At 28.0% G+C, this 10,439-nt stretch overlaps 1 protein-coding gene across 4 annotated transcripts in view; it reads left to right on the top strand.

Annotated features, from left to right (window-relative positions):
* Positions 1–1,506: 1,506 nt before the first annotated feature.
* LOC111612727 (iron-sulfur protein NUBPL-like) overlaps positions 1,507–10,439 on the top strand; it is a 22,644-nt gene continuing 13,711 nt past the window's right edge. For all 4 annotated transcript variants that reach the window (XM_023353967.1, XM_023353970.1, XM_023353969.1 and 1 more), the window contains exon 1: positions 1,507–1,622. In XM_023353967.1, coding sequence (XP_023209735.1) covers positions 1,520–1,622 — 103 coding nt within the window. In that variant the 5' untranslated portion in view covers positions 1,507–1,519. The remainder of the gene's footprint in view (positions 1,623–10,439) is intronic.

Below are 10,439 nucleotides of genomic sequence, written 5' to 3'. Positions count from 1 at the left end.
AACAAGCAAAGTATTTAAATTAATAATTGCTAATAATTGCTGGAAATTATTGCTAAAAATGTAAATCAAGGTAACCAATATGATTTTGTTATCTGTAGTACTGTACATCTAACTGTAGGATTATTAGCAGTGGATGAGTCCATTTTAGGATATGTAAAAACTAAACTTATTTTAGGTCATTCATATCATAATTAAATGGATTTTTAAACACCTTAAAGTGTAACTTTAAAATTTTTTTATGTCAATATACAGTTCTAGTGTTAATAATGTTCTTAAACAAATTTATTTTTTAGTTTTAAAAGATTTTATCTTATCTCTTGAGATTATTGTATTAATAAAATATGGAAAATATGATGTATACAATAATTGTATTATGAACATAGTCAAAAATGTACAAATATCTTTTAGAAAGTGTTCAATTGATATTAATGTATTGGTTAGCACATATTGAAATATGTGTTTATTTAATAGTGTAATGTGGGCAAATGCAAACATGTTATAACATTAAATAAAGAATTTTAATGGAGTTGTTGGTCATTTTGAAAATGATGAAATTATAGGAAACCAGTGACTGGACATTCTTTTTAAATTTGTTAATTAAAACAAAAATCTTTGAAGAGCCATGTCTTTAGTCACCTTTAACTTACAGAATAAACTGTATTGGTATTCTATTTATTCTGTAAGGTGTCTGTTCAATAAAATTTTTGTCCCATTAATATATAGATTTTTATTTTAAATTAATGACTTTTAAAAATTTATATTATAATTAATATAATTAACTTTTTCAATTAGAAGTTTGGTGTGAGATTTTTGGAAAGAGAAATTACAAATAACGATATTGTCTTGACAATATTGCAAAAACATTTTTAACTTATATTCTTATAGATTATTTTTTTTATTAATATTAGATATTTGTTTATAGATATTGCTGGGTTGTATCCAGCAAAATATTTGCTGTAAAAATTGTTGTTATCTAATTACTTCAAATGAAATTATATAGTGAAATTGATGCAATAGGGCTCACTATATTAAATAAGCTTCAAAATGATGTACTGTATAAAATGTAAATGTTAATTTATATGCAAGTAACTTAATGAATTGGAAATAGATTTTGGCTTAGTGCATTCTGTATTTATAGATACATAAAACATTATTTTATTATTTACAAAATTAAATAATTGATAAATTTAAATGTTTTGATAAAGCTAATTTAATTTATGAATAGGTAGTATTAGTTTTCTCCTCCTCCTTTTAATGCTGAAAAATTTCTATTTTTTTCCCTGAATCTAATTAAGCCTGAATTATCTGATTTCTTAACTAATTTCATTACTACTCATGGTTTGGATTAGAACACCTATAGATCACCTGTATTTAATATTTTTAAATGCAGGTGATCTTACAATTAAATACAGGTGATATTTTAATTTATATTTTATACTATTGTTAGTTAATGTGAGCTATTATTTAAGAATATAAATTATTTTATGTATTTATTATTTCAGATCATTTTATTTGATTTATGCTTCAGGTTGCCTGGGGACCTTTAGATTATTTAATAATAGATATGCCACCTGGAACTGGTGATACACAGCTTTCAATATCTCAGAATATTCCAATATCAGGTAAATTTAAAGTATTTTAGCTGTTAAACATTTTGAAATCATGCACAGTATATATTTAATAATAATTTTTATTAGTAAAATTTTTATCAGTTAAATCTTAATCCACCAAATATTTTATAAGAAACAAAGTTTGATTTCAGATTTTGTCCAAAAATAGTTTAATCTGTCTTCCAAAGTTTACTTAAAATAAAAAACTCATGAAAAGTGTGTTTCCAACACGTCAAAATAGCAATAAAAATTTATAAAAACAACTATAAACACAAACAAAGAACACAGCTGAAGTAATGTCTTAAATTAAAACATTAAAAGAAATCAGCATATTACAAAATGCAAGATAAATATATTACAGATACAATACATTAGTCATAACAAGAAGAAAATATCATTTATTATGTGAAGTTCTTATTAAATAATACAATATTAATTTTCTTTATAAACTAATAATTATTTCAAACGGATGAAAAAAAATAACATCAGCTCTTGGATTCATTTACTTCATTAACCAAAAATCTGTAATTCTCAAATTTTTTTGTGGTCTGATGTTAGTTCACAAGAATGTAGAGATCAAATGAAAGATTATCTTTTCACCTGATCTCTACATTCTTCTCTAAAATTTTTCAAACTGATATTACTGTTTAGTATTACCAACCTTTTTGCCAATAATTAATTTCTTTTATGCTCTTTTAATATTAAAAAAATATTTCTGATATACCATATTTACTTGAATATAAGATGATCTCGCATATGAGATGTGACTTTAAAGATCAAAATAAAGAAAATTAAATTGATTAATACAATTCTAATTTTGTTTCATTTAATAACAAATAAAATGTCCCTCAAAAATTACAGTCAACTCCCCTATAACACTGTTGATAATTCCGTTTTATATGAATTCCATGTTGTACAAGTCACTTAGATTTTACAAATACATGTACTTGGCTGTGAACGGCTCACGTAATTGTAAAATCTAAGTGATTCGTACAACATGGAATTCATATAAAACAGAATTATCAACAGTGTTATAGGGGTTGACTGTACTGGCATTTTAAACTTCAAAGAAAAAATCTTATAAAATCGACAACATAATTTGTTCATGTAAAGGTGGACAGTTGGGAACCTTTTTTGGCAATTCTTAACAGTCAAATTCACTCTTTGTCGATACACTTATGAGTTTCTCTGAATTCTGATTTTCAAATAATCATCTGTTTTCATGTGGGAATGAATTAAAACTTATGTTGGGCTCTGTGTAATTTTGGAATTCAATTCAAAAAATTTGCTTTTTCTATTGCTATTCATCTTTACTCCTGACAATATACAAGACCGATTCAAACAACCCAGATAAAATACTCATGTTTTTAAACACCAGAAGATAAAAAATGCGAATACACAGTTTACAAAAATTATACAAAAACAAAAAGAATTCTTCGCTGGCATGTATAGGATGACCTAGGTTTTTGAAGCAGCGAAAAACGGATAAAAACCTCATCTTATATGCGAGTAAATACGCTAACACCTTTTTTCTATTAAATGTTTTTATAGAACAGAAAGATTTAATTTTTTTTGGTAAGTTTATTCTCTTTCTCTCTGCCATGTTATTTCTGATGGATAATTGGAAGATTTTTTGTTATATTTAAATATTGTTTTTCTAATTTTCCAAAAAATTTTAGGAATTTGATTTTTTAGTTTATTTTTAATAAAATTCATGTTTGAAAATATCTGTTTGCAAAAATACACATTTGGACTTCTGTCAATTTTTGGATTGACATCAGTTTTTAATTATCAGGCAAGTGTATAAGTATCAGGCAAACTGTTCCAAATATCAAAAACAACTTGATCTTGCTTTTTAAGATTTTCTATCTCAGACCACTTATGTTGTGCATCAAAAGTAGATTTTTGTGTGTCTAAATTTTCTAATTCATTTTTAAGATTTATAAATTTTGAACTCCACATTTCTTTAATACAGTTGATCCCCCCTATAACGCAGTAGATACGTTCCACTTTATAAGAATTTCGCATTGTAGGAATCCTTAAATACATGAGCCAATCACAGCCCGGCACGTGTGCAGTTTATGGACTACGGCTGTTTGAAAGGTTTCTTCCATAAAATTAATCAATTCTAGACTAATTTGACTCAACATTTCCAAAACACGTATAATTTTTTGGGAATAATCCGTATAAACTATGCTATAAACAAAAAAATTGTAGGATTACTTATCGAGTGTGCACTGTTCGACAACGCCATTGCTTAAGCTTGTTTTTGTCGCGGAGCAGTGCACCAAACGGCATGCGCGTTTTCTGATAAGTTATTTTTCTGCAAAAAATTTGTTAAACTTTGGAGACATCATTAATAGAAATAATTTTTATGGCTGTTGAATAAGAAATGTTTTTTCACAAGAAATGTATAAAATTACAGTACTGTATTAGATTTACAGTACCTAATTTATATACAGTACAGATGATAGTAAACTCAACTTACCCGCCTAAACTCTCCGTAGTGTGTAAGTAGTTCGGCTGCTCGTCCACTATTGATCCAGATTCAACCAATCCTGTCACAATACGAGTCGGCGATGACATTTTACCGCATTTTACGAGTCTCTTTTAGCGTCTTTATATGAATATGGTCACAATTTTTTCGCTGCAATATATGAATCTGCATTATATGAACTTATGTTATAGGGGGGTCTACTGTACAGTGGAACCCTGGTTAACAAACGTAATCCGTTCCATGAGTCTGTTTGTTAACTGAAGCAATTTTTCCCATAGAAATTAATGCAAATACAATTAATCCATTCTAGCTGTCAGTATTTTTGTAATTTTATTTGTAAAATGAGTTTTCTTTGATTCTTTTCAAAAAACTGGGATGAACTTTTGCATCAACTCAATATAATTTAATATCCACATGTTAAAAGCAAAAACGCTATTAAGTCGAACCAAAGTTCAGGGAGAAGTAAGGAAAAAAACTGTACTTTAGTTGTCAAAACAAACACATCATGAAAACGAATGATGTAACGGATCAGGTGGGTCAGGTGGAGTGTCTGTGGGGAAGATGAAACTCTGACAGAAGCGTCATAAACAGTCGATCTAGGTTAAGTTTTTGGAAAAGGGGAATGATTTGATGGGTATAAAAACATCATGTATGATCGTTAAAGTTCTAAAATGACAGATAGCAGAAACAATAGGCTAAATTATGAGCGAAAGGCTTATAGGTTTATCAACAATCTCCGATCAGAGTCGACAAACAGGTGTCAAATAAACACCTCGGAACAAACCTTTCTCGTGACCTGATCTGGTTTCGGTTTACACCTGGAGACAAAGAAGAAAACAATCGGGAAGCGAGGTATGGGATGCAGGACTAATCGTAAGTAAGATTCAAGGAAGAAATACTATGAAAACCCTGAATCTCAAGGTCAAAATGCAGTTTTCCTAAAAATTCTATGGTGATTAATCTGTGTCGTCTTCATCTGGATTAAGCCTGAAGTCGTGCTCACTAAAATTTGTGTTGTGTCTCATGGACCGCTCCAGTCGTTGCAGCTCTGTCACCTACCATCGCTTCTGTGACCAAGCAAATCCATCTCGTTCACTCTGGGGTTAAGACTGATCAGCTTGCACTATCGTAGGACCAGTGATACGTCACTCCTCATTGCTGAGAGAAAATACTGTAGATAAGCCATTTCCAACCACCTCAAATATGTAAGCATCTTTCCGTTCTAATAAAGGATTTTCACTGTAAAATACTTGTCATCTTTGTCTCTTCCGCCACCACCAACGTATGAATGGACCCTAGACCATCACTGACACACGATTAACTGATTCTCCGTAAAAGTCGGCAAGCTTACAAATTTGACACAAAAAGCCGTTAAGTTCGTTATCCGAAACAAAATTTTTGCAAAATAAAAGTTTATTAACTGATTTGGTTGTTAACCAGGATGTTTGTTAACTGAGGTTCCACTGCATTTAAATCTGCTAGTTCTAGTTGAAAAACTGCTTGATCAATATCACTGAAAGATGAAATATTCAAATCAGTAGAATTGATTTTGAGTGGTCTCAATAAAAACAATAAGGTTGCCTTTTCCTTTCTAAACTCTTTAAATCTTTCACCAAATTCCAATTTTTATATTTACTATATTTGCATGAAATATGATAAATTTATTAAAATATGATCCTGTTGATATTCCTTCAACATAGAGAAAGGCATTTTCCTAAGTCTGCAGTAAACAAACATAATTTTTGTTCAAAAGCAAATACTTCTTTTAAAAGCAAAATAGCTGTATTTCTGTTTCCTTGCAGTTTCTTGTTTAGTGTGTTTAAATGAGAGGTCATGTTATTCATAAAGTAAACCTTTTGTAACCAATCATGATTATTGAGCTCAACGTATTCAAAATTATTTTTAAACCAAAAATATCTTATTTCTTCAATACAAGCAGCAAATTGCATTAATGCTGTTTCTCTGGAAAGTTATATTATTTTATTGTATAAAAGAAGATCAGAATATTGGCTTTTGACTTCGTTAAGAAGTTTACAAAATTGCTGATGATATAGTGGTCTTGCCATTATTTTGTTCACAATTTATACAACCAGGTCCATAACTAATGTTATTTCCTTTGGAAAGGTTTGTGAACAAAGTGCCTCTCAATGAAGATTATGCAGTGAAAAGAAAAGAAATGTTATGCAAAATTTGATTTTTTAAACATGAAAAGAAAGGTTTTGTTTCTATGTTTTACACTTGGTGCAATTGATACTATTTTATTAATATCAATATTTTTACTTTTCAAACAATTGGTAGCAAACTATATCCTCACCTCGCGTTTGTCCTGTAAGTGGCAGTGTACTAAGTAACCTTTCCTGAGGTCTGTCAGAATTAACATATTGCACAGGTTGTATTTATTTGTAGATATCATACACATTGCAAGATTTATCAGAGGCAATTGAAAACCTTGTTGTTGAATTTAAATCCATAACCTGCTGACTAGTTAATCTTCTGTCATATGAACAGTTCTGTCTCTTACAGTCTTAGTGGACATGGCATGTCTTTTATTTTAGCAATTTTTTCTGTTTTATTTTTAAAATTGCAAAATAGATTGTTTTATTAAAATGTCTGAATATCTTTCACAAAATTGCCATCCTCAAATGGCTTTCCTTTTTTTCACTATTTCTAGAGCAGCACCAAAACTAGCAGTAGTTGTATTATTAATTGATTTTATCCAATTGAAAATGTACTTTTACTTAAGTTCTTTTACTGCTTTTCTTCTTTCTTCGCCCTTAGAAAGAAAACTTTTCTTGATATATTAAACAAACTGGGAATCCTGTTAAATTTGCAACAGCTGCATAGGATTCTGTCCATTCACTTCTAAATTCTCAATTTTCTTCTTTACTTTTTCTTTTTTCCAGCCATATACTCTCAATACTAGAAGCTTTTATTCAATATTTTTCTTTTACACATTATAATATTTAATGAACTAAACATGAGCAAATAAAAACAGTATAAACTACTATATGCTAAGATGGCATGATTGTTCATGTCACCATTTTTAAATTAAATCAGACAAGAGAAACTGCATTGGAGTATTTGTGATGGTTCGTGTCACTGGTTTTAAATTTGGAGACATCTCACATCAACTAGTTGTGAGATGTCTCCACAGGTTATATTTTTATATGAAACCATGGGGGCATGGACAAAACTGCCTGAAGATGTTCACAAAATATATACAAATACAAATACAAATATTTTATTGTAATAAGAAATTTCTTGTTACAGGGGGTTAGCTTTAGAGAATTACAAAAAATACAATTACTTATTGAAACATATTTTTTTTAAATATCTTGTTACATAAAATTTGCTAAACATAACATATTAGTCATTCAATTTACATATCATATTTCAAATTCTTTAAAATATGAACAAAAAAGTAATGAATATTATACNATTTGTTAAATTTCAGATATGCTCGCTAGTACTTTCGACAGTTTACAATCTTTCTGTTGTCTTCAGGCAAAATCGAATACCTCTGTTTTTGAATTGACAGCTTTTAACGGACTTTTCAAATTACGTAATGCACGTGGTTGGAATATAGAACAAATTAAAAAAAATTGAATAAATAAATATTTTTAAAGAAACATGCTGTAATAACTTGAACTCCCCAAAACATATAAATATTGAGTAATGGTGCTGTGCATGGTAGTGGAATAAAATCAGATCACAAAATTATAACTTGGATTGTTTAAATAAAGTTATCCATAGCTGTGGTATTTTCAATGTCTGTGCATTACACATCAAAGCAGCAGATATGTAAAAGTTTTCCCATGTGAATATTTGCCTGCGATCATTGCAATGCTTAAGTAGTTTAATGTTTTAATGCTTAAATAATTTAATTTGCACTCACAGGGGTAACAGCTTCTTTAACTGGTTCTCTTAATCTGCCAACGAGTATGCTTAGATTTAAGATTCTTCCACACTACTGATGATGTACTAGAAAACTTCAATGTAACATTACAATTTGTACAAAACACTAATTTACCATCCTTAACTTTTTAAAATAATGCTATGCATTATATTTGTTTAAAATTAAAATTAATGTAAAAGCTAGCTGAATACCAAGTGAAATGTTACAGGATTATATATCTGATAAAAGACACATCAGGTTCACAAAAGAAATATGTTTACCAATTTTTATGTCAAAATAATTTAACAGTAATAAAGGAACATAAAACAAAACTGATTGTCATATGTTTATATATATAGTAAGGAAGTAAAAAAAAACAAGATAATAAATAACAATAGCTACAAAAATTTAGATAATATACCAATTAATAAAATAACTCGAAGGTTAGAAAAATTGTTAAATAAAGTTGTTAAAAAATTGAAAAATATCTTAACACACAGAATATGAGCTAGTGAGAATGGATGGATACAGATTAACCAACTTAATTATTAGGTTTAAAACACACTTGTAAGGGTAAATTTTAGAAAATTTTATTTTATATAATTTAGAAAAACTGTTAAAGAAAAAAGGGCTAGCTTATTTTGTGATTTAGTACACAAAAAACACTTATGAACTACTTAATAGATTACAGCAAATTAAAATAAATAATAATTTAAAATGAATGTTTGTAGATGATGTAAATTTGTAGCCATCCATCTCACATGCATATATAATTGATGTATTTATTATATTGCATGGTTTATAGCAGGGGTGGCAAACCTTTTTGAGCCCACATATCATATAGTAAGCATACTTAGCTTTTAAGATGTTTATGCATGCCAAAGTTTTAGACTTTGAATAATGATATTTAAATAAATTAAAATAATGTGCTTTAATTACAATAAATGTAAAAAAGCTGATTGAAAAAAGGAGGATCAGGCGATAAACCAAAAGGATGATTGAAAAAGATAAATGATAAATCAAAATAATATGATACATTATGTGCCAGATGATTTCTCTTTGTGCCACAGTTTGCCACTCCAGGTTTATAGTATCTTTTAAAGTGTAATTTGTTATCTGTTCTAATTATTGTTACATAGAATTAAATAACTCTTTAAATTGTTCCAATTTCATTTTAAAATTTAATTTGGGTATGACAGGTATTTACTTTTTTAAAAATCTCAAATGCATTTTTAAATGTTTCATTATATGTTATCAAATAGCTGTTGATATATCTGCATAGAAAAATTACAGCATTTGGGAATATGTTCATTAATTTTGCTTATTTGATTTCAACTAATTTAGGATCTACAACAGACCCCACTGCTTATCCCATTTACTTATCTATAAGCTTTATTATCTAAAACAATAAATTTTTATTCAAATATATCAAAATACATTAAGTATAACATTTTTTGAATGGCTATAATTAAAATTATAAATAGAATTGATCCCATTGCTAAACAACAAGAAATCAGAACAATATTGTATAAAATGCTTTTGAATGGCTATCCATTTGTTAATAAGTTGGCATGAAAAAATTTTTCAGTTAATATTGAAAATAAAAATGATTATAAATATATAGTATTTCCATATATTAGAAAATGATTTGATGATAAAAAAAATTTAAAAAATATAATACAGTATTAATTCAATAAATAAAATTTAAATTAAATAGTTTAATACAAAAAATGAAAATATAAATAAAACAGATCATTTAAATAATAGACAAGTAGGAGTAATCTACAAATTTAGTTATGACAAACAAAAGGATAGTCATTCATACATAGGTGAAACAGGCTGACAATTACAGTATAGAATAGAAAAACATTTAGCTATGGACAGATTGAAAAACAAAAAATGCCTATTTATTTGTGTACATTACACCACAATTGTAACATAGATGAAAAATTGCAAAAATTCTCNTTATATGTATATTATTTACTAACTTAAAAAAGAGCTGCAATTATGCTTTAAAAGAGTCAGATGTTGCCAACCCCTAGCTGTTTTGCCAATTATTCTCAATTTAAGTTGGTAACACTCCTACAGCAGTGTATAGTGTAGTAATTTTTTTACATTCAAGTTTTTAATTTCTAGATAGTACAAGTATGAATTTCTCTGCACTTGTTTGAAAGGATATAAGTTGATGGTGTATTAGGTTGGTAATGATATCATCAGAATGAATTCTGTTATCATCTAAACAAAGTTGTGCTATATAAGGTATTCATATGTATGCTTATTTCATATGAATCAACATCTTTTACAATACATAAATTTAGGAAATGTAAAAATTACTGCTACATTCCTACTTAAGTTATATCTAACAAGAATCAAAAAATACTTAAAAAGAAAGAACTATAAAAATCTGTAATGTAATGGCTAGCTATGTACACAAAGT

Source organism: Centruroides sculpturatus, unplaced genomic scaffold (assembly GCF_000671375.1).
Source record: "Centruroides sculpturatus isolate CEXI.00-Female unplaced genomic scaffold, Cexi_2.0 scaffold1835, whole genome shotgun sequence".
Lineage (NCBI taxonomy): Eukaryota > Metazoa > Arthropoda > Arachnida > Scorpiones > Buthidae > Centruroides > Centruroides sculpturatus.
Note: the sequence above shows the minus strand (reverse complement) of the source record. Positions and strands in the feature narration are given on the sequence as shown.